The sequence below is a fragment of the Podarcis tiliguerta genome (genome assembly GCF_965153285.1).
Source record: "Podarcis tiliguerta genome assembly, chromosome: 7".
In the NCBI taxonomy this organism is placed as follows: domain Eukaryota; kingdom Metazoa; phylum Chordata; class Lepidosauria; order Squamata; family Lacertidae; genus Podarcis; species Podarcis tiliguerta.
In genome coordinates, this window is record NC_139540.1 from 25,055,412 (window position 1) to 25,080,100 (window position 24,689).

Here is a 24,689-nt window from a genome sequence, read left to right on the forward strand (position 1 = left end):
GAGGCCAGCCTTCTTGTTCGCTCTGGCACATCTTCTGTACACAGTAGAATGCTCTATGCCAGACTTGAACTTGACAGACATTAGGAGTCTGCTCAGATACCCCTAGAAAGGGATGGTCCAAGGAGGTGTGGGGCATTGCCATGTCTATGTGTTTAGCCAATCAGAAGAGGTCTTTAAGAGGGGTTACAAAACAAGACCATTTTGATACTGTATGGTCTCCAATTACACGCTTTATAAAGATAGTGCTTTGAATAGGCCCTATACGGCAAGGCTACTCCATAGCAATATGGGACTCTTGCTTCCAAAATGCCCCTTTGCATATTCTACTGTATTACAAAGCCTGCAAAAGTATACTGAACTGTCTGTTCATTCCCCCCCCCCAACTGCAGTAATGTGCTCCACAGAGACCCCCGTTTTCATTTCTTTGTCTTGTCTGCAGGTTTTTGAAAACTTAAACACATCTCTTTTTTTAAACAACAACAACAAAAAGGTGTTTATTACAGCAGTAAACTGAAAGGAAAGGGTGGGGAAGAATCTTCAGTTGCAATTTGGAATACAGTGGTACCTCGGGTTACATACGCTTCAGGTTACACACACTTCAGGTTATAGACTCCGCTAACCCAGAAATAGTACCTCGGGTTAAGAACTTTGCTTCAGGATGAGAACAGAAATTGTGCTCTGGCGGCACGGCAGCAGTGGGAGGCCCCATTAGCTAAAGTGGTGCTTCAGGTTAAGAACAGTTTCAGGTTAAGAACGGACCTGGGGAACGAATTAAGTACTTAACCCGAGGTACCACTGTATTGTTACCTTACAGCAGCTGAGACTGCTGCTGCTAACAGGGCTGGCCATTGCTGTGCAAATGCGGCCCCTCTTCATTCCCCAAACCAGCCTGCTGTTCTCAGGTGGAGTGGAGGACGCTGTCCCAACTGCTAGTGTTTAAGTCAGTGTCAGCTGTCACTCTGGTCAGGTTTTGAACATAGATGGGGAAGGAGAGGACCAGCTTGCACTTTTATCCCAACTTCCCTCCCTCCTCAGAGGTTTATGAAGAAGTGATTTGGTCTCATTCATGGCAATTGTGTTCTCTCTTCCTCCCAGAAGGGAGGGGGGGGTGGCAGGAGGCTGTATGTTTTAAAGTGATATTTCCTTAACAAATGGACACGCAGCAAACCCTCGGCACTTTAGCATAATACTGATTATACAGAACCTTGCATTAGAAGGATCTGATGCATATGTTATGAAGATGGCATGTGCCAGCCAGGAAATCTTGCAGAAAAGGTCCGGATCTTTGGGAAACTACCGTATTTTTCGCTCCATAAGACACGCTTTTTTCTTCCTAAAAAGTAAGGGGAAATGTCTATGCATCTTATGGAGTGAATGCATGGTCCCTGGGGCAGAATTGCTCAGATCATGCAATGGCGCAAAAACGTGGTTACAAAGCACGGATCCACATGCATTCTCAGGATTTTTGCATTGGGCTACCCCAAACTCACCATCAAATCACATGTCTGTGGCCACAGCATGAACCACAAAAATCATACATCCACTGTTTCGTTCCGAGTATTTTTTTTCTTGTTTTCCTCCTCTAAAAACTAGTTGCATCCTATGGTCAGGTGCATCTTATGGAGCGAAAAATACGGTATTTCCACACAGCTCGGGATTGCAGCTGTTTCTTTTACAAGAACCAGCCCCATTGAAGAATGCCAATTCTGCTCCGCTGGGAGAGCAGGTGACCAACATTCAGTAATAATCAAGCAATAATGGTGTGTGTACAGAATGCAACTCAAGGGGTCCACAAATGGATTTAAAACAGTTTTAATACTTGTAGAAGATGCAAATGCAAAGTAAGTCAAGGAGCAAAATGTCCACATAGCAGGGTGGTACAAAATCCATGTAGAGTAGCTCAAAAAATGCATTTCTACAACAGTGATATGGTCTGTTTTTAATTTTTTTTTTTTTAATGCTTTCGGTAACAATTCATTCTTTTAACTCAGCAGACGGGGCAGGTACTAAAAGTTAAAAGGAGAGTTTCTGGGTTACAATTCTCCCAATAATCTCCGATAAACCTCCAATACTATCCAATCTAATTACTGCCTCCGTAGTCAAGACCACTGTGAGCAAGTATTGTGTTCCCATTATTTCCAAGTGTCAGATTTTATTATCATACCAGTAATTCTAAATTCTGTATCTTATGAGAGAAGAATGGAAGGGTTTGTGTATTGTTACAATACCCTCATTCCCCCACATTAAAATAATCCTGGGACAGTAACTTAAATATACAGTAGTCCAAATGTGCAATATACAAGTTTAGAACATTACATTTTATACTTTATATGCATATAATAATATATAATCTATTTTACAAAAATGTTACAGCATTTTCTCCCTCAAAGTATTGCATTTCACATTCTTAACCAAATCTAGACTGTCAAGTATACCTGGCTAGAATCCAGTTTTTTAAACAAATAAATATATACAAACACAAAGCAAACAATTCTTTATATATATAAAAAAACCCCAAAAGGCACAATCCCAAGGTCTTAAGAAGCCTTTATTTTATGGATATATAAAAATAATAATTTTGTGTGCAAATAAAAATGAAAGGTTGGTTTTCTCATATGTTTTTCTAACAATTTGGGTTTTTGTTTTGTTTTTGTAGTGATTTAATCTCAAGGAGGACCCTTTGTGTGATAGGTGAATTTAACACTTTGAATGCCAGGGCAAAGAAAACATCCAGCAATATCCCTCGCTTGTGAATTTGGCAACTGTGCTATCAAAGTAGTGAATGTCCCAGAAACTTTAAATGGCAAGCTTGCACCTGGGGTGTGCGGAGGGAGAGAAGCATCCCTATGGCCAACTGTGCATATGCCTAGTTTTTGTTTCCAAATAATAATTAGAAAACACCACGAAAACACAAAATGACAGGTAGATATCCAAGACAGTGGAAACTTCCCCATGTGCTAGAAGGGTTCAGCCACTGTAGAATTAGGAGTGAAGTCAGAGGGACCGGCATTTGGTTGGCTGAAGTTGTGCAGGAAGTTTAAGTGGAGCCTAAAAGAAACAGGCAAATAATAATAATAATAATAAATTTTTATTTATACCCAGCTCTCTCTGGCCAGAGCTGCTAACACCAGTAAAATTACAATAAAAACATAATGGGGGGGGGGGGACCAATTTAAAATACGGGTTAAAATATATCGTATTTTTTGCTCTATAAGATGCACCAGACCACAAGATGCACCTAGTTTTTGGAGGAGGAAAACAAGAAAAAAAATATTCTGAATCTCAGAAGCCAGAACAGCAAGAGGGATCTCTGCGCAGTGAAAGCAACAATCCCTCTTGCTGTTCTGGCTTCTGGGATATCTGTGCAGCCTGCATTTGCTCCATAAGACGCACACACATTTCCCCTTAATTTTTAGGAGGGAAAAAGTGAGTCTTATAGAGCAAAAAATACGGTAATTTAAAATGCAGTCTCATTTTAATAGTAGCCCATAGATCAAAACCATAAGGGGAGGGAAACATAAGGGTCAGACTGAGTCCAAACCAAAGACCAGGTGGAACGGCTCTGTCTTGCAGGCCCTGCAGAAAGATGTCAGGTCCTGCAGGGCCCTAGTCTCTTGTGACAGAGTGTTCCACCATGTCGGGGCCAGTACCGAAAAGGCCTTGGCCCTAGTTTAGACCAATCTAACCACCTTGCGACCTCCAAAGTGTTGTCATTTGTGGACCTTAAGGTCCTCCGCGGGGCATACCAAGAGAGGGTCCTAGGCCGCATAGGACTTTAAAGGTCAAAACTAGCACCTTAAACCTGACCCTGTACTCCGCTGGGAGCCAGTGCAGTTGGTAAAGCACTGGATGAATGTGATCCCGTGGCAAGGACCCCGTAAGGAGCCTCGCCGCGGCATTCTGCACCCGCTGGAGTTTCTGGGTCAGCTTCAAGGGCAGCTCTGCATAGAGCGAGTTACAATAATCAAGCCTAGAGGTGACCGTCGCATGGATCACTGTGGCCAGGATCAGGGTGAAAAAGGTAAGGGTCCAACTGCTTAATACGGCGGAGAGGGGAAAATGCCACCTTTGCTGTGGCTGCAATCTGTGCCTCCATGGAAAGGGAGGCGTCGGTTACACCCAAGCTCTGAGAGTTCTGTAAACTAGTGCTGAGATTCATTTTGCTTATAGTCTTAAACAGACTCCACCCTGCCGGCCCCAATCTACCAGTTCATTACCATGTGAGGGCTGTCCCTCAATAGATGGATTCAGGCAACAGCTACCCTTAAACATAATAAGCTGAGCATGAACACAGATGCCGCCTTAAATACAATATGCCAAGCATGCAACCACAAGTTGGCATGCACACAAGGGCAGTCATCTACTAAAGCACTGTGCCACCCCTCAACATTTGGAAATGGCAACGTAGGATTATTTAAGCTGCCGATCCTGGCTTCAAAAGGCTTGGAAGGACATGGAGGGGAATGAAGGGAAGGAGGAAGGAAAAAGATCTGGGGGTAATTGTAAGCACCCACTCCCCAATAGCTACTCCCAAAGTTCAGTGCCTACATTGTGCATTTAGGAGAAGATGTTGCTGAACCTTACCTTTGTTAGGAAAATCTAACTGCTTGGACCTTTGAAGACAAATCCGTTCTTTGGGCACTGACCTGGCCGATTCATCTGTGTGTACAGATCCATTCTCTGCTGCATACTATAAAAATTACAATTAACATGTGTTGCAAAGGGAACAGTTGTTAACACAAAGCTTAGCTTGTAACATCATCTCAGGCTCATTCCATAAAGAGCATAAGGTGCGTCTATTGTCTTCTAGCACTATTACTTGATTCCAAGTGTCTGTTTAACATTTACAGTTAGTTAAGTAAAAGTTGGATTCCAGAGAAGGCTTTCAGCAATCACAAAATGGCAATTGCTATCAAATGTTCACAGTTTTACCCCCCTGCATCCGGTGGGCTTGAATAAAGACCCCAAGGTACACATGGATTTCTATTAATCACGATTATTGTAGAGAAGATTGATTAGATAGCAATCTTTTCCAGATGTGCCTGGTTACTCAGGTCAGGCTCTCAGGATATGCACTTGGGGCAAGGAAAGCAAGCAGAGTTTTAGTGAACAGCCTATACCGAATTTGAACTTAAAAATACAACTTCCTGAGGAAGTTCAGGACCTCAGGAGTCGCAGCCTAACTGGGTACTGGAATATTCCCCAAAAGACTTTGGGTTTGGTTTGGCTTCCATTTCAATACCTTCTTCTGTCCTCATCCTTGTCTCAGCCAGAACATTTTCCAGGATCACAAACCAGCTCCTTTCCCAGTGCTCAAGAACTACTACAGCTCCACCATCATATGAGCCTCCATTCCTCCAATATGCTGAGCTTCTGGACTTCCTTTATGCTGCTCTCTGGGGCTCGTCCCCTCTAACCCTGCTAGGCTCCATTAAATTTCCAAGGGGAATGCCTACGGCACATGCCCCCCCCCCCCGGTCACTGCTACACTGGCTGCCAACACACAGAGTAAATATTCAGATATTCCCCACTAGGTGCTTCCAAAAGTTCATTTACTAAATAGTATGGGGGTAGTCCAGTGTTTCCCAATTGTAGTGTTTTGGACTACAATTCCCATCATCCCTGACCAGTGGTCCTTGCTAGCTAGGAATGATGGGAGTTGTAGTCCAAAACCAGCTGGAGACCCAAGTTTGGGAAACAGTGGGGTAGCCAATCACTGCATCAGCTTTACTGAGCATGGTCAGTGGTCAGGGTTGATGGGAGTTACAGAATAGAACATCTGGAGGACCATACTGGCTACCCTTGCACATAATTTCTGACCAATTACAGGTGCTCTGTACTCTTATGTATGTCTGATTGAGTTATCTGGGACATACGCCCAGGTAAGTGTGCGTGTACAGCAATCTTTCTCCAAACTTAGGTTCCCAGATGTTAAGGGACTACAGCTTCCCTCACCCTCGACCATAGGGCTGTGGCTGGTTGTTATGATGTGGGGTCAACAACATCTGGAGACCCATAGTTTTAGGAAATGCCAGTGCACAAGATTGCAACCTTAGTCCCCCCCCCCCAAAGTGTCAACTAATTTCTGGAGATCATTTACTAACTTTGCCTCATTGAAAGAGACGCGCTTCCAGATCTGGCTCCTATAAACCAGGACATCTCTCAAGACATTAGCTTGGATTCCCAACTTCCCTTCCATGAATGAAGAGAGCCCATAGAGCAGAATTCTCCCCTGCTTCCTTTTGTAGCCCCCTGAAAACCTGCTCTTAAGGATTGAGCAGCCCTTTGGGGGTATTGTAAGGAGGAGATGCAGTGTTGACAGAAATCGCACGCGCACACACACACACACACACACACAAACCCTTTCCTTGCACGAACAAGAAAGCCACTTAGGATCCAAGTCAGCCTTATTTTAAGACAGGTCAACTTCCTTTCCAACCGGCAAAACATTTCACACAGGTGACAAGTCCAAACTCACTCTCCCTACCCATAACACAACAGCATCAATCCGTAATGCATCCTGATCAGTGATAAGCAACAGCTTGTTTTGCTGCAACATCGCATGTTCATAGCTTGCTATATTCCGCTACAAAAGAAGTCTGCCCCTCACTCTCTTTTGCTTACCTAGGGTAATATGCTGTGTAATTCATAAAGAGCTGAGTGCCAGCTGGATAATATGCTGTAGAAGGTTGAAGTGTCCGTGGGTTGAGGAGCACGGAGGGTTGGTAGAGTGCTGCATCCGTCGGGATAACTGCCGCAGGAGCAGGGAAGGAGTAGGAAGGAGGAGACATGCCTAAACGACAGAACAAGACAGAGATGAAGAAGGTCAGTGCTTCTGCGCGCAACCTTTTTTAAAAGCACAAAGCATGATTAAGGCCAGGCTACACTCCCGATCCAGCTGGTCATTTCACAGCAGAAAGATGCAATTATACCACAAGCTATATTTTGCCCTCACACTTCTAGGAGGTAAAGGTAAAGGACCCCTAGACGGTTAAGTCCAGTCAAAGGAGACTATGGGGTTGTGGCGCTCATCTCGCTTTGAGGCCGAGGGAGCCGGCTTTTGTCCACAGACAGCTTTCTGGGTCATGTGGCTGGCATGACTGAACCACTTCTGGTGCAACGGGACACCGCAACGGAAACCAGAGTGCATGGAAACACCGTTTACCTTCCCGCTGCAGCGGTACCTATTTATCTACTTGCACTGGCATGCTTTCGAACGGCTAGGTTGGCAGAAGCTGGGACAGAGCAACGGGAGCTCACTCCGTTGCGGGGATTCGAACCACCGACCTTCTGATCGGCAAGCCCAAGAGGCTCAGTGGTTTAGACCACAGCGCCACACACATCCTACTACACTTCTAGGAAAAGATGCACTAATTGACACATACACAAAAAGGCCATACTTCTTGCTGACCACTGTTCTTAATCTGTTGAGTCACATTGCGGCCTTCATTGGAAAGAAGTATTCAGACCTAAAAATCTAAAAAAACAATTTAACCAATCACACACTCAAAGAGGGCGCAGAGGTGGTGAGAGGTGTGACCCAGGGAGAATCCTGCCTGATCATTTAGTGCTGGTTTCCTTCCAAATGTTTTGGATTATAAACTCCCATCATCTGACCGCTAGTATGTCATGGTGGTTGGGGCTATTTTAGATTAGATTAGTTTAGAATGCTACGTGAACCCTAAACTTAAAACCATGGTTAGCAAAAACTAGCCAGTTTCACAAACTATGGTTTGGAGATTTATTTCTACTAACCAGTTAAGTTTAACCAGATGGCAAGGCAGGCTGTGGTTGGTAAAATGGAAGCGAAATCTTCCAGACTCCCCCCTGTGGCTATGCGAGCTGAGGGGAGAGCATGGAAGCCCAAGGAGTGGTAGGTTTGTTCTCATAGTGCTGAACCACGGTTTAGCATTACAACCAAACTAGCCCCTGTGAACGCCAACTTTATACATAAAGAAGTTATTCTGTCTGAACACTGGTCTGCCTCCAAGATCTTATTGCAAGTTTAGTTTGGGCTATTCCTAAATCAGACACAAACCTAAGTAGCTGACATGTTGGGAATTTGGGACCAAACACTGACCCAAACTACACCCATTTGAAGTGGATGTTATCTCATGTCAAGCTGCAGGATTAGTAGTACACAATACAGAAAAAGGAGCTCTGTCTCCATATTATAGTCCTATTCTCAACAATGAGGATGAAAAATGTGTTCCTCCATCCTCTTCCAGACTTAATGCCTTCCTTGTTTTTGAGACTGCAGATATTGAAGTATGGAGTGTTTAACTTCTAAAAGGAAGAAGTCAGGATCAAAGCCTTTTGAGGAAGAATGTGTTTTCAAAGCTCTCCGCCCTGCTATTAACATTTACACTCTGTTTTATGGCCTTGGCAGAACCCCCAAGGCAGCGTATAGAAATTAAAATTCCATATATAACATTAAAACCCATAATAATAAAGCCAAACCAATACAACCCAATAAAAATGGAAGTACTGCACAATTCACCAGTATCCAACAAACATAGGAAGCCGCCTTATATTAAGTCAAACCATTAGCTACATCTAGCTGAGTACTGGCTGTCAACACTGACAACCAGTGACTCTCCAAGGTTTCAGACAGATGTCTCTCCCAGGCCTAACTGGATATGCCAGGGATTGAACCTGAGGCCTTCTGCACACCAAGCAGGTGCTCTGCCACTGAGCTACAACCTTTCCATGTCAACACAACCAGCTATTCCAATTACTTTACAAAAGAGCCAAGTCTTAACTGACCTCCTGAAAGCTAAGAGAGCACAAGCTGATAAGCTTCCTTTGGACAAGAATCCTGAGAACAAGAGAATGCTGCCCTCAAGATGGCTTTTGAAATGCAAAATAATTTGTGGAGTTGTAGTTGTTAGCTTCTTACAGCAAAAACAAATCAAAGATGCATCTGATGAAGTGGGCTTGAGTCCGCAAAAGCTTAGGCCATTACAAATTTGGCTAGTCTTCCTCCCAGAACTAGCAGGTAATTCTAGTCACTCACTGAAGGCACCTGACAAATCATTTCACAATCAACACACACTTGGCCTGTGCAAGCTTCTTTCCTGCCTTAAAGACATTCTGCATTCTCAGTTCCAGCAGAGAGCCTCCCCCCTCCCCAAGCAGGTGACACTCAACTTCACTCTGGCCAAAGCGGGTGGGGGAGAGAGGGAGGAGAACAAAGAAATAAAGAAAGAAGCTGGACATATTTCACCCTGCAGATGCTACCTTATTGGCGGGAGTAAGCCTCATTGAGCTCAGTAGGGCTTACATCTGAGCAGGTAGGCATAACAATACAGTCGTACCTTGGTTTTCAAACAGCTTAGTTCTCAAACCTTTTGGCTCCCGAACGTCGCAAACCCGGAAGTGAGTGTTGCAGTTTGTGAACTATTTTTGGAAGCCGAACATCTGACGTGGCTTCCAACTGGGCTGCAGGAGCCTCCTGCAGCCAATCAGAAGCCGCACTTTGGTTTCTGAAAGTTTTGGAAGTCAAACAGATTTCCAAAATGGATTCCTTTCGACTTCAAGGTATGACTGTATACTGTACAGCAGGGGTAGCAAACATGGTATCCCCTTCAGAGGTTGCTGAACTACAACTTCCATCATTCCCTGACCATTGGTCAGATTGCCTGGGGCAATGGGAGTCGTGGTCCATCAACATCTGGAAGACACCATGTTTGCCATCCCTGCTGTAAATACTAGTTTTAATTCAACTTAATTGGCATTCCCTTGCTAGCTGAGAAAAGAGTTTGTCCTGTGCAAATTTCTCCCCCTGTCCAGACTCCAAATCCCTGGAGGATATGTAGCATATCTTTCTGGCATCAGTTTTTGTGCTGACACCTGCGCCCTCAACTCTGTTGGCAGTTTGCATCCCCAGCGGAGAAGGGGTGGAGGAGACACTGCACAAGGAGGGAGGGGCCCTTCCTGCTTCCCAGAGTCCCACTCAGCTTCTTTCTCACACTACTGATGGTTAGGAGTTAAGGGTACAGAAGGCTTTCAGGTAATAAAACCAAACAGGAAGGAAGACGCCTGCACAGGGGCAACAGATTTACTGAGGGCTGGATCAGGCCCAGGGGATTTGGAGTCCATCTCCTCACCAAGTAACCCCCTAGTGACGATCACAAGCTGGTCAAATGGGAATTAAGCAAAACAAGCAAATAGACCCAGTATTGCTGGATTTAGCCAGGTTCCAAATCTGGATTTCTTATGATACAGCTTTTTCGCTTTATGTTTTACTTTGCAGAGCAAACAGAAGCTAGTCCAAGATCAACCGATCAGTACACCTGGGAGACTTTTACCAGGCACAACCACTCTGTGAACGTGAACAGAGGGAGAAATATTGGACTAAACTCAACTTGGAAGCTTCTCACTGGCCATTGATAGTGGAATAACCAGGCTTTGTTCACTCATTTCTGAATGGGGCATCTAATCGACACAGTGATTAGAACAGGGGTCAGCAAACTTTTTCAGCAGGGGGCTGGTCCACTGTCCATCAGACCTTGTTGGGGGCCTAACTATATGGGGGGGGTGAAGGAATTCCTATGCCCCACAGATAACCCAGAGATGCATTTTAAATAAAAGGACACATTCTACTCATAAAAAACATGCTCATTCCCAGACCATCTGCGGGCTGGATTTAGAAGGTGATTGGGCCAGATCTGGAGCGTAGAGAGAAGGGAGGATTTCTCTCTCCCCACCCCTTGCACTCAGTGGTCCCAATGAAAGTCACCACACTTGAAAGTCATTTGGGACTGAGGAACTGCCCACTTGGGTACCATTTGGATTCTGGAAGCGAAGATGCTATTCCACTTTCAGCCTGACGTAGAACAGTTATGATCAGATGTGACTACTGGCAAATCACCCATGTCATTAGGAAGCACTCCTGGACTCCATGTTAAATTAACTACCTCTCTCACCCAGGCTGCGACTATTGAAAATAGTCACCTATACCTTCTGAGGTTCTTAAGTGTAAATATACTGAAATATAGTATTTTACTATGTCAGCCAGAATACATAGGTCTCACCCATCTGAGCTAAAAGCTCTTTGTTCCCTAACAACCCATCATGAATTTTGGCTAACTTTGGTGTAACGAAATGCCCTGTACATGCTCCTCTGAATTTCCAGGCACCCATATTTGATATTGGCTTCTGCTGCCAGTCAAGTTTAAAACAGGGGTCGGCAAGGCTTACCAGGCATGCGCCGGATCGCTCCCGCAGAGATCCTCTGTGGGCCTGACCAGAGCAGCATGACGCCGGAAATCGCATCTGCACATGCCCAGATGCTGAAAATTGCGCCTGCGCAGAAACAATTTTTGTGCGTCTGGGCATGTGCAGAAGCGATTTCCAGTGCCACAGACATGTGCAGACGCAATTTCCAGAGCCACGAAAGAGAGTCCCCGAACCGCACTGATTTAGCACAGCAAATGGGGACTTGCCGAGCGGGCGGCTCAGTTCGGGGGCGGCTCAGGGGCCGGTTGAAAGGCCTCTGTGGGCCGCTTCCGGCCCATGAGCCGCAGGTTGGGCACCCCTGGTTTAAAACATGATCCTGCAATTCTGAGCTGAAGTGCTCGAAATCAACACTTGCCCAGTGCAGATTAAACTCCAGAAGGTGTGGGGGTAGGAAGGTGTGGGTCAGCAGAAAAGCGAGAGTAAAGAAGCCAATTACTATCCAAATCACAGTAGTCCACAGCCAAAAGGGAGAACAAAAATCAAAGGCTGCTACCAATTTCAGATGGGAAAAGCTTTGCATTCCAGACCCCACAGACACGCTGATCCCTTCCAAGAGAGGAACACAAAAACAGAATGGGTGAAAGAAGCTCCAACACCTACCAGCGTACAGCAGAAAGTAGCGCCAAGACCCAAGCTAAACTTACATGGTAACTTACATGGTGGTGGGGATAAGCCATTTCGATTTAAAGTGCCCCCCATTAACACAAAGTTCATCTCCTCTGCAGAACACTGAAAGACTTCAACGTATCTGTCCTTCATGGTTTTCTTATGGCACTTCTGAGCAGCCATAAATGCTCGGTCTGAAGATTTCATCTGGATAAAAGCGTCTCCGGAGGGACGACCCTAAGAGGGGAAAAAGAGAAAGGTGAGGCGCTGCAGCATCAAGACAAAAGGATTTACTCAATTTTTAAAAGAAAAAAATCATCCGAGATGATAGCTCTTCTAAGTTTCACCCAGCAGCTGTTATGTTTCAATAGTGGGGGAAAGGTACAACTTTTATTCCTTGCTGTAAAGCAGCAATATGCCTGTTGGGCAACAGTCCGACAGAGTTCCTATGTACCAGGAAGTTATTTTGAAGAGCACAGATTAAAACAGTTCATGTTACATCCTAGGATAAATAATTGCAGGAGATCTTTCTGAGCCAGGCTTGTAGTCAGTGTGACACCCAAACCCATTTCTACATCGACAAGCAGTATCCGGGAAACATTGCTAGCTGTTGCTAGGCACCCGAGAAAGCAAGTCAACTGTACAACTCCATCCCATAATTATGCGACCAGTGAAGAACAGCTGTGGCACAACCAGGGGCTGCAGGAATAATGCCTGGTTAGCATCATAACGAGGTGGGAGGTACAAATTTTGACGTGCCGTGAATCCTGCCTCAAGGACTGCCTCTTTCCATATGAACCTACCAGGACCCTGAGATTATCTTCTGAGACCCTCCTTTGTGTGCCCCCTCCTCGAGAGGTTCAGAGGGTGGCAACATGAGAACGGGCCTTCTCACAGCGGCAAGACTGCTCTTATCTAAAAATTGGAAATCTCAAGAAATACCAACGGCAGAAGAATGGCAGATGAAGATGTTGGAGTTTTTGGAGCTGGCAGATCTGACTGGAAGAATCCGCGATCAGAAAGAAGAGGAATACCAAGACAAGTGGAAGAAATTTAAAGACTATTTAGTTAAGTATTGTAATATAAGATAAGTAGAAAATACTTGAAAGTACCAAACAGGCTGAGGATTAGAACAAGAATGTTGTATATTAATATGGAACTAAGATGAAGATAGTGAATTGAAGGAGTTAATTGCAGTAGTAAGATGATTTTGGAGAACTGTTACAAGGTGATACAATGAAATTCAGTTAGAGGGGATTTGAGGAAGTCAGTTAACAATGAAATTTAAAATGAACTTTTGAAAGAATGTGTTTCTATTTTATTTCCCTTTCTTGTAGTATTGTAGTGTGTTTTCTTTTGTATGTTTTATATGTTTTATCTGTTAATATCAATAAAAAAATTTGGAAAGGAAAAAAAGAGAATGGGCCTTCTCTGCAGTGGCTCCCCGTCTGTGAAATGCTCTCCCCAGGGAGGTTTGCCTGGCACCTTCATTATACACCTTTAAGCGCCGGGCAAGAACGTTCCTTTTTAGTTCAATAAATAAACAATAATACATAGGAACCGCGAGCCACAGCAGAGTTCACCACTATTTAGTTCTCTGAGGACAGCCCTTTATAAAAGCCAAGAACACACAGGAAGGGGGTTCTATACAGCAGAAGTGGGGAACTGGGAGCCTCAGTGCACAGTGCTTTGCAAGCTGCCCCCCCACACACATCAGCTGAGCATCAGCATCTGCAAATCCCCTATTTGGCTCAGTCACACATCTTCCAAACCTATAGGCGTAGGGAGGTGAGAGTGGCTTGGCTGAAATGGCCTCAAAGAGCCCCAAGTGGAGAGGCCTGGTGGGCCCGATTAGGCTAGAGGCTCCCCACTGCTACTGCGCCCTTTTGAGAAAAATGGGATTGTCCTCTCCACTTACCTGGTGATTTAATACCATGTGAACCCCATGAGTCCTGATATCTCCAGAGAACTCCCCTAGGAATCCCAGAATGTCTTCTATAGTGGCGGCATACGGAAGCCCCCGCAGCCGTATGCAGTCTCTGACGTTGGTAGGAGGTACAAATTGCTGAGGTAGTACGGGAAGGATGGGCGGAGCAGGGAGAGGAATGAGAGGCACAGATGAGTATCTGTTCAGTACCTGCAATAAAATAAAATAAAAATATGTTAACAGCCGAGTGGCTTCCCTGTATTTCGGACTATAGCCTGCACCGCCACATCGTATTTTGTTAGCATTGTTAAGTTCCCATTTAACTAAAAGCAAAGTAAGACAGCTCATGCCTGATCACTCCTCAGAGTAGGCAGCTGGTGTATGGGGTACAAAGAGGCCAAGAGAAAAAAGAAGAGGTGGCTTCTTGCTGGCAGGAGGAATCCCAAGGCACACCAGAAGATCCTCTCCTCTTGAATTCAGCAGCTAGGCCAAGACCATATAACAGCAGTTCTGAAAGACCTACATTGGGTTTCAAGTACATTTCCGAGCACAATTCAAAGTGTTGGTGCTGACCTTGAAAGCCCTAAATGGCCTTGGCCCAGTATACCAGAAGGAGCATCTCCAACCCCATCGTTCAGCCCGGACACTGAGGTCCAGCGCCGAGGGCCTTCTGGGGGTTCCCTCACTGCAAGAAGTGAGCTTACAGGGAACCAGGCAGAGGGCCTTCTTGGTAGTGGCACCCGCCCTGTGGAACACCCTCCCACCAGATGTCAAGGAAATCAACAACTATCTGACTTTTAGCAGACATCTGAAGGCAGCCCTGTTTAGGGAATTTTTAAATGTTTGGTGTTTTATCGTGTTTTTAATATTCTGTTGAGAGCCGTCCAGAGCGGCTGAGGAAACCCAGCCAGATGGGCAGGGTGTAAATAATAAATTATGATTATGAAAGGACTCTTCCATTCGTGAACCGGCAGAAGGTATAGGCTGCATATTGCACGTCTCATGCTGCACCCCCAAATGCTGACAGCAGAGAGCAGCACAGAGGCATCACTCTCAGCCCACCCGAGTTAGGCCTGCCATTTGAGACAGTAGCCTGGCGAAGGTTTTATACTGCTGCTTTTAAACTGCCGACTGTAGTACTAGTAGATGAGCGTTTTAATTTGTGTTCATGTGATTTTATTGGTGTGAACCGCCCTGGGCTCCCTTTAGGGCGGAAGGGCAAACTATACATTTGCACGCAATAATGATCTGCCTCATCCTTCCAGCATGAGGCCCATATAAGAATAATAACAACCATTTTATTATTCATAAATAATATGGCTGTGTGGGTGGGTGTTTGTTTGTACCCTGACTTTTCCCACTGACAGCAACTCAAGGTGGCTTACAGATAAAATAAGAAGAGCTAAAAACATTAGGGGTGAATAAATAAAAACCAATTAAACATTAATATAATTAAAACCATATTTTAAAAATCTATAAAAAAACATACATATAATAACAATAGAAGCTGCACAGCACCAGCCCTTTCATTAAAAGCCGTCTGCTCCCAAAAGCCTTAGGAATAAGACGGTCCTCACCTGCTGGCTGAAGGGCAACAAGGAAAGAGCCAGCCTAACTTCTCTAGGGAAGGAGTTCCAAAGTCGAGGAGCAGCCACTGAGAAGGCCCTGCCCTGCAACCCTGCCAAGGGTGCTTGTGAGGGTGGTGGATCCCAAAAGGGACCAAGGAAGGGTGGCAAGGAGGGACTGGGCTTGGTGAACCATCAGGCGAGCATTCTCTAGGCTCACCAGCACCACCAGACCTTTTAAAGGTTTTAAACTGTAAAAGAGGAATGGCTCCCTGGCAATTTAAAAAGTTTGCAAGGATGGTAGTGGAATTGGCCTCTGAAAAACGCTCTGCTGTGATCCACTGCACTCCAACCGTAACATTCCCTCTCCCACTTGTTAGAATGAAAACAGAAAGGGACTACGGAATGAGTTACTGGTACGCTACAAACACATTTTCCAATCATCACTTTTGTAATTCTACATTCTTGTATCATGCTTCTTCTCTCAGGCTACAGCCCATTGCTCAGAGATGTTGCAGCTGGGATCTGAATGCGCAATTCTGAGCAAGACTTAAAAGCTGACATCGTCATTTACTATTTGTACCCTGTCCATCTAACTGGGTTGCCCCAACCACCCTGGGCAGCTTCCAACATATTATATATAAATAAAACATTAAACATTAAAAAGCTTCCCTGCCTTCAGATGTCTTCTGCAGGCTATATAGTTACTCATCTCCTGAATACCTCTTGACACTTGGAAGCTCAGAAATACCCAAGTTGTTATACAATCAAACAATGTAGAAATTTTATGAAATAAAACAGTAAATAATCTTGTATTGGCCCTGGACCCAACACTGAACGGACTCCTGCTATAACTTCCTCTGTCCCACAAAACTTCCGTTTCACAAGATTCCTTTTATGACATTAAATCAAGTCCTTTAACTCACCTGCTGGACCTCAGCAGCTGTACTCCTGAAGAGCTCTATGTATCTTTTGCCCAACAAGTCCTTGTGTTTCTTTAGCGCATTCTGCGCATATTCCTCACAGGCAAACAACACAAACGCATCCCCTGTCGGCCTACTGTCAGGATACGTCACGAAAAGGATCCCTTCTTTTCCACCCGTCACGGGACAGTGCTGACCAAAGAATGCCAACACTTCATCGGTGGTGACGTTGAACGGGAGGCCGCGCATACGAAGGATCACTTGGTTCTCTTTCGAAAGGAACTGAGCCACTTCATTGGACGTGCCTTGAAGAACCAAGGAAGTTAGAAGTTGAGATAGTTGTTCGTTTCCCACAGATAGGACAGAGTAAAATGGGCTCAAGACCGCAATACTTCAAGAACCGCCTTGTTCCATATGAACCTACTCAGACCCTGAGATCATCTTCTGAGGCCCTCCTTCGTGTGCCTCCTTCTCGAGAGGTCTGAAGGGTGGCTACACGAGAACGGGCCGTCTCTGTGGTGGCTCCTCATCAGTGGAATGCTCTCCCCAGGGAGGTTCGCCTGGTGCCTTCATTATACACCTTTGGGCACCAGGCAAAAACATTCCTTTTTAACCAGGCCTTTGGTTGACCTGATGGACATCCTATACCCTTTTAAAATGTGGCTCTTGGGGGGGGGTGTTATTTGGGTTATTGTTTTTATTTTGATTTTATATACAGTGGTGCCTCGCAAGACGAAATTAATCCGTTCCGCGAGTCTCTTCGTCTAGCGGTTTTTTCGTCTTGCGAAGCAACCCTATTAGCGGATTAGTGCTATTAGCGGTTTAGCGGCTATTAGCGGCTATTAAAGGCTTAAGGGATTAGCGGATTAGCTGCTAAAAGGCTATTAGCAGCTTAGCGCCTTAGAAAAAGGGGGTGGGGAGCGAAAAAAAATCCCAAGAATCGCAAGACATTTTCGTCTTGCGAAGCAAGCCCATAGAGAAATTTGTCCTGCGAAGCGCATTGAAAAACGGAAAACCCTTTCGTCTAGCGGGTTCTCAGTCTTGCGAGGCATTCGTCTTGCGGGGCACCACTGTATTGTGATCTTTTCTGTGAACTTCCCTTAGACCTCCGGGTATAGGGCAGTATATAAATTAAATCAATCAATAATGAAATGTAATGTAGCAACTCCTCTCCTTGTGTGGCCTGTGCTCATTTTAAGAAGACTCACATCTACAGCATACATTTAAAGCACTCCAGTGCCACTTTACCTGTCAGGGAGAATCATGAGAACTGTAGGGTGTAAAGGTGGTGGCAACTGTAGCTCTGTGAGGGAACAGTTCCCAGCATTCTCTACGCCTGGGAGAAGGGTGCCCTTCAGTGTATGAGGTGGATGGAAGTTTCTTTACTTCTATACAAGAGCCAGAAATACCACCACAAGGGACACACCCCGACAAGTCTGGCAATGAAATTCCTTTAGCTGTTTGCGAGGTCCACCCTTACCTGAGGCAACGTGTGGGATTTGTTTAGTTTTTCGGAGCCTGCACGCAACTAGTGCTTTTGAAATGCTAAGCTTCCAAATCTAGAAGCTATTTTTATTGCCCTATCAGTGTACGGAGTGCCTTATAAATGCGAGGGGACTGGCCTTTGCCCCAAAGAGTCTACAATCACTTTTTTTTTTTGGCCTATTAGCAATGCCAGGTACAAGGCTGCTTGGGAATTTGAAGAAGAAACAGCCCAGTGCCATTTTGAAATCAGGTGGCTAGAATCAGTGCTGTTTTGAAAGGTTTGTTCAGCCACTGCAACGTGAAATGGTGTCCCGTTGCATCCAAGTGTGGATGAAAACCTGCTCCTTGATCTCAGGAACCACCCCACGAAATTTGGTTGCGATATCTTCAAAGGTTTCCAAATTCAAACAAGCAACTTTTTGAAAGATGTAGCAGATCAGGAGGGGAGTTTCCCATAAAGATTGTTGCAGTTATGGTATTTTTTCTATAATTAGTCAGCATTCTGAATGGCAGCTAGTCCCTCCTGCCTCCCCCAATTGTGGGTGTGTGGAAATCTTATTACTTTTAAGAATGCTAACTATTCGTGCCAAGGAGCTTTGAGAATGCACCATAGATCAGGGGGAGAGCATGCAATCTGCAGACAGAAGGTCCTCAGTCAAGTCTCTAGGTACAACGCAACCCCCAGGATGGCCAAAGGTCAAAGATGAGGGGAGCTGTACTCCAGCAACACCTGCAAGGCCACAGGCTCCACATCCCCGCTCTACGCAACAGATGAGCCAACAGCCTGTCTTGGCACAGCCCTTCATCTACATAAGGCTATAGTGACATGATCAAAGGCTATAATAGCATGATCACACCCAGATAAAATCTTGCAAAACTGGGCCTGCACCAGAACTTTCTCTCAATAGCAGGAAGCAGACCTTTTCCTCGTAAATCACAAGCCATATCCAAGCAGTATTCAGCGTCACCTAAAAGCTTATTGCACCTAACTCCATAGTGAAGCAATTTCTGTAACCTCTGAAGATGTGGGAAGCTCCATATTATCAGATCCTTCACTTTGCCTTCCCCCCCAGTATCCAAACAGCTGCAAGGTCATGGCAAATACAGGCCTGCCATGTGAGGGTCCGCAGGGCCACTCTTTTAACTGACTCCCTATTCTCACGTGGCTCCTTCTGGCTTCAACATTCATAAAAAGCATCTGCAATGGGGAACCTGCTGCACCCAGGTTCGCTCCCTGGGTGATCGGGGTTCCAAATTACGCAGGGAGCTTAGAAAAAGTACAGCCAGAGTTGCTTGACAATGGCAGGGCAAGGAGAGGTTGAGGCCCAGCCACTTCATACTTGCAACTGAAGAGTTCTGCATTAAAGCCCAGTTCATACATTAATGTTGTTCAATGCAAGTCCCATCTACACTGCATTGGTAGCGTCTGAATAGCTGAGACCTTCGTGGCTGCTCTCTCCACACCAATTTTATGCCAGTCTATTATTATTTTTAATAAATAATAATAATATACTGCCCTTCATCTGAAGATCAAAGAGCGGGTTACAGCATGTAAACAGAAAATACTTAACAAAACAACAAACAAGCAATAATACCCCCCAATAAACCCACACAGAAACAGTGGTACCTCAGGTTACAAACTTAATTTGTTCTGGAGGTCCGTTCTTAACCCGCAACTGTTTTTAACCTGAGGCGCGCTTTCGCTAATGGGGCCTCCCGCCAGTGCAAGATTTCTGTTCTCATCCTGGGGCAAAGTTCTCAACCCGAGGTACTACTTAGCGGAATTTGTAACCCAAAGTGTTTGTAACCCGAGGTACCACTGTATTATGTTGGCCAGTGTGCCAAAAGTGCCCCATTCTTTTTGAAGCCACATTACTATAGGTAAAATGGTAAAGGACCCCTGGACGGTTAAGTCCAGTCAAAGGCGACTATGGGGTTGCGGTGCTCATCTTGCTTTCAGGCCAAGGGAGCCGGCGTTTGTCCACAGACAGCTTTCTGGGTCATGTGGCCAGCATGACTAAACCGCTTCTGGCGCAATGGAACACCTTGATGGAAACCAGAGCACATGGAAACGCCATTTACCTTCCTGCCGGAGTGGTACTTATTTATCTACTCACGCTGGTATGCTTTTGAATTGCTAGATTGGCAGGAACTGGGACAGAGCAACAGGAGCTCACTTCGTCATGCGGATTCGAACCACTGACCTTACAATCGGCAAGCCCAAGAGGCTTGGTGGTTTAGTCCACAGCACCACCGCGGCCCTGGAACGTTACCTTACTGCACATTCTCAAAATATGACTGGTGCCCTTTGGATCAGTGCCAAGTTATATAAAATGCACCTCCTTGCACCTTCAAAGAGAGAATACCTGAGCTGAGGGAGCAGGGAGGCTGTCCCTCAGACCACTCTGGAAGCTTAATGGCAGAGAGAGATCTGGCCCAGGGATTTGGCTGGATAGACAAAACGTTCAGCTCCATAGTACAGTTTCATTTGACCATGTAATAACATGCTAGGTAGCCCGTGTGACATAGCAGTTGGGAGTGTAAGACAAGGGTGACCAGGGTTCAAATTCTTACTCAGCCATGCAACTCACACCTTGAGCCAGTCACAGCCTCTCAGCCTAACAGACCTCACAGGGTCGATGAGAGGATGACAACAAGGAGGGGGACAACCACGTATGCTACCTGGAGCTCCTTGGAGGAAAAGGTGGGATATAAATGCAATAAATAAGCAAAGCAAAAAACATTTATATACTGCTTTATATCATAAAGTATCAAAGTAGTGTACAGAATAGTAAATTCATATTTTAAAACCCTACCATAAAAAAACACCCATCACCAGATTAAAGAACAATTACCTCCAGCAATTTTCAAGAAGTCCTCCCCAGTCGCTTTGTACACCTGAGAAACGGAAAGGGAAGCGATTATGCCTGGAGAAGCCCTCCGTACCATTTAATCCAAACACCGATTTTGGAGCTTGAGCAACATACCTCAATGTACCGGTTCCCCATGTGATGCTTGTGTCTTTGCAACGCCAGATCTCGGTGCTCCTCACTGACAAACCTGACAAGAGCTTCTCCGTTCCTCCTGCCTTGTGCGTTGAGGCAAAGTGCGGCCCCTCCTCTAAAGAGTTAAGGCAGCAAACAGAGGCAGCCGTAAGCCACACAAAGCATTATGTCTCACCTTGCAAAACCAGCACTTACATAAATCAAAGGCAAGCAGCACTGGGTGTTCTTGGGCGCATTCACACCTCCCTTTTAAAAGCAGGAGTAGCTACTTGCATGTGAACCTCAGGAGCAAAGTCCTTCACTTCTGAAATGTTCCCACTACTGGCATTTTAAAAATACTCAGTATTTATTTATTTTTTAAGCACCTTTTTAATCAATAGTGTGCGCTTTTAAAAAACCCTACCCTAAAAAGCAAGAAGATTACATAATTGTATACAGACTGAGAATTCAGCTACTCACTCCTGGCTATAGAATAGGGGTTCTCTTACTGCAGAGTTTTTTAAAAATAATTAATTCAAGGAAGTACAGACAATGATATTTTTTATTCATGCATATGAAACATGGGAATATGAAAAGAGGATGTCTGAGAAGGGTCCACCAAACATTCCTGTCAGCCCCACACCAGATGTCAGGTAAAGAGGTCTTTGCAAAGGAACAAACAGGAGGCTAAAGTGCTGTTCATTCAAATTGGCTCTGCAACAGACGTTTTCCCTCTCTTCACATAACTTTGTTCACAGCTTTGCTCACAGCTGTGGTCTGAATGCAAACCGCACTTGCGAAAAGGCAAAGCAGGGCTTGCTGTCCCTGCCAATCAGATGACAGCAAGCCCATCTGAAGTTGTCATCTGTTGTTATGACAGAATCAAGTGACTGGCAACAGTTGGGCCACAGGTTCAGTGGGAGTAACAGTCCGTCAACATCTGGAGGGCCATAAGTTGACCACCTTTGCATCCACGCCAATTTCAGAATGTCCAGAAAAAGACATTAAAATCCATTTTTTCCAAACAGAAAGCAAACTATTTTAGCTGTGGTTTTGCTGCACTGTGATTGTATTTTACCTGGTTTTTAACTCAGCTGCTGGGCAACTCAGGAAATGAAAAAAAGTAAGGTAAAGGATCCACAATTGCACTCGCTAGCTTGCCACTGGCAAGGGCATATTTTCTTCTGGCAAGAACAGGGGATGAAGGAGAGCCCCTGCCTTTCACCTAGGCCCAGGGAGGCTCTGTTCCTTCACTGAGCCTTGGAGACATTTCAAAAGCCATGAGTTTCCCCACTGCTTCCTGAGTGCCAAAGGCAGGTGTGCAGAAGCTTTTGCCTGCCAGATGTTGCTGAACTACAACTCCCATTAACCTCAGCAAGCATGTCCAGTCCCCACACTTGGTCTAAGGCTTAGGGCAAGGGAGGTAAATTTCCAGGCCACTTTCTTAGCCATGAGCCGGGGAGCAGGGTCTCACCCCTTTACAATAGTTGCATTTTGCCTTCATTGTATTTAGCAGAGTCATGCCAAATACAAATTTCAGTTGGTCGCCAAGGGCAGCCAATACTTCAACTCCAGGAAACAGTTTGAGAACGTGGCTGAAAATAACAAACGTTACTAAATGAGAGAACTAACTTGGCAATATTAAGGCCTTTGAAGAACCTAGCAATGTCCTGGTCCGATGACTGCCATGGTAAGCCTCTTGCTCGGATTATGGTGTTATCATCTACAAGTTCCATCTTGCTGCTGCAGATCAAGCAGAAGGATATGTATTTAAAACTTGCCTATCATCATGAACCGTGACCAGAGCAAAGGATATTTTCTATAGGATCACATCCCACATTCTTCAAAATGCTTTTGCAACAAGTCAGGGAGAGACTTATCCCCCCCCCCGTCCCCCAAAAAGAGAATCTCAACCAGTTTTGAAATTATGGGCCTGTCCTCCAATATGCTGTAATCTTCAAAAATGGAAGTAGAGGAAAAATCCAAGAGCCAATGTTGTCACCACTAGGCTGCAGATGTTTTGAATGGGCTATCTGTGACAGTCTTGCTGCTTTGTCTCTTTCCTACCTTATCATTTTTATATTGCAAGCTCCTTGCAGGTAGTGAAATGTATTTAAGGCTATGGGTTGTAGTAAACTAACATTTACTCAAAGCAGACCCACTAAAGTTAGAGACCATGCCTCATTTATGTCCCTTAATTTCAACCGACCTGCTTAGCTAGTCACTATCGCTTAAGTCTTAACCTACCTCACGGGGTGGTTGCAAGGATAATAGAGGAATAGAACAAAGTATGCTATCCTTTGCTCCTTGGAAGGAGGGTTGAGTTTAATTGTAATGGTAATTTTTTTAAAAAATGCTGGGTCAGAACATTAGTCCACCTAGCACAACGTTTTAGCTCTTAACCACAGTCACCCAGACACCACAGGTCAGTTCACAAGCAAGATGCCTGGCTGTGGAGGTATGGGTCCATTTCCCTGCCCCTAAAGTTACAGTATTCTAAGGAAAACAGCAGGCCAGATTCAAAATAGAAAGAAACTGTTGCTTTCCCACGTTACAAAAAGAGCATGCACTTACCAGGTCCCACTTTCAAATTTGTAGTTCACCCTTTCTGGATCCGAAAACATGTGATCTACAAAACACAGCAGCATGAAGTTAGCGACAAGTCTAGACCCAGAGTAATATATACCTTCCAACATGTTGCCAAAGAAGGGGACAATTGTACACCTCAAAAAAGCACTTCTTGTCTCAAGAACCGCTGCATGATTCCTCAAGTCAACCCAACAATTACACATTGATGGGGCCTCTTCACTGCCAACCATACTAAGCCTGAAGCTGCTTCTGAAGCTGGTGTGTAATGGAGTGTCACTTGTGCAAAAAGGCAACAGCGGGGTTACAGGGCTCTATGTTTAGTCTCTGCCTCCAAAGTTGTGCAGCTCCTCTCAGTCCCTCACATGAGAATATTTAAAGCAGGGAGCATGTGTACCCGCAGGAAGTTTTCTCTGGGGTGAGGAGTAAAACACTAAAATATGATAAGCAGACTCATTCTCACAAAAATGGGAATCGTGTCTGCATATTTTGTCTTATCTGTTAGGGGTAAGTTTCTAGCATGTTGTGGAATCTATTTTAAAAATAAAGGAAGCTGAGAAACTGGAGATTATGGTCCACCCACCATGGATGACCATGGCAGAAGTCTTATTATTTCTGTGTAGGTTCCTCATGTGATTTAGAACTCTCAGGCTGAGCATGTGATCCCCACAGCCTCTTTGCACCTGTGTTGTACTTTCACGTGAGGAAAGAGGGCTATAGCAGAATCTGGGAGCTGTGTGGCCCCCTCCAGATGTTGCTGGACTCTAGCTCCCATCACGCCCATCCACTGGCCACACCGGCTGGGGCTGATGGGAGCTGGAGTCCACCAGCATCTTGAGAGCCACAGATTTCCTGCCACTGCGCCACAATTTCCTTTTCATTCTGCTGATTTCTAAGTTCCTAGGCTGGCTTTCTGGTAGTCTAGTTTGGAACATTTAATCTTGCAACAGAACTGGCTCAGCAGCCTTTAGTACCTGGATAGTCAGTGGGGAAGGGAGGAAATTATGGCACACCTGAATATCCTAAATTTCTTTTTAAAAAAACAAGTCATCCCTGTCAATCAGACGCAAAGGACAAAGTGATGACAGATTTACCAGGAACAGGCAACTGGAAAAACAGAAACAGCTTACTGTATGGTTCTGAGATGAGTGTTAAAATGACGTTTCCCATGTCTTCCACCTGAGACGCTCCAAAATTCTGTGGTGAACTGCTCTTGTCAAGATTCAGATCTGAGCATTGGTGTTAAGAATCTTAAAGTGGCAATTTAAACAGATTATGCTTCAGGGCCAGCTATCAACCTGTATTGATTCACTGTAGTGTTTGTCCCTAGGCCTGTTCTCTCATATCCTCCACATCTAGGTATCTGCCCACC

The 24,689-nt window shown here is 45.0% G+C and overlaps 1 protein-coding gene across 2 annotated transcripts in view; it reads right to left on the reverse strand.

The window, feature by feature from the left end:
- Positions 1 to 1,796: 1,796 nt before the first annotated feature.
- Positions 1,797 to 24,689, reverse strand: part of ESRP1 (epithelial splicing regulatory protein 1) — a 36,657-nt gene continuing 13,764 nt past the window's right edge. Inside the window, exons 5-15 of one of the 2 annotated variants that reach the window (XM_083451098.1) lie at positions 24,448 to 24,546; positions 23,306 to 23,360; positions 22,364 to 22,474; positions 20,735 to 20,867; positions 20,603 to 20,645; positions 16,266 to 16,567; positions 13,766 to 13,984; positions 11,886 to 12,084; positions 6,625 to 6,793; positions 4,585 to 4,690; positions 1,797 to 3,048 (exon numbers count right to left, since the gene is read on the reverse strand). In XM_083451098.1, the coding sequence (XP_083307224.1) occupies positions 4,600 to 4,690; positions 6,625 to 6,793; positions 11,886 to 12,084; positions 13,766 to 13,984; positions 16,266 to 16,567; positions 20,603 to 20,645; positions 20,735 to 20,867; positions 22,364 to 22,474; positions 23,306 to 23,360; positions 24,448 to 24,546 (1,421 nt within the window). In that variant the 3' untranslated portion in view covers positions 1,797 to 3,048; positions 4,585 to 4,599. The remainder of the gene's footprint in view (positions 3,049 to 4,584; positions 4,691 to 6,624; positions 6,794 to 11,885; positions 12,085 to 13,765; positions 13,985 to 16,265; positions 16,568 to 20,602; positions 20,646 to 20,734; positions 20,868 to 22,363; positions 22,475 to 23,305; positions 23,361 to 24,447; positions 24,547 to 24,689) is intronic. The other variant, XM_083451099.1, reaches the window with a different exon arrangement.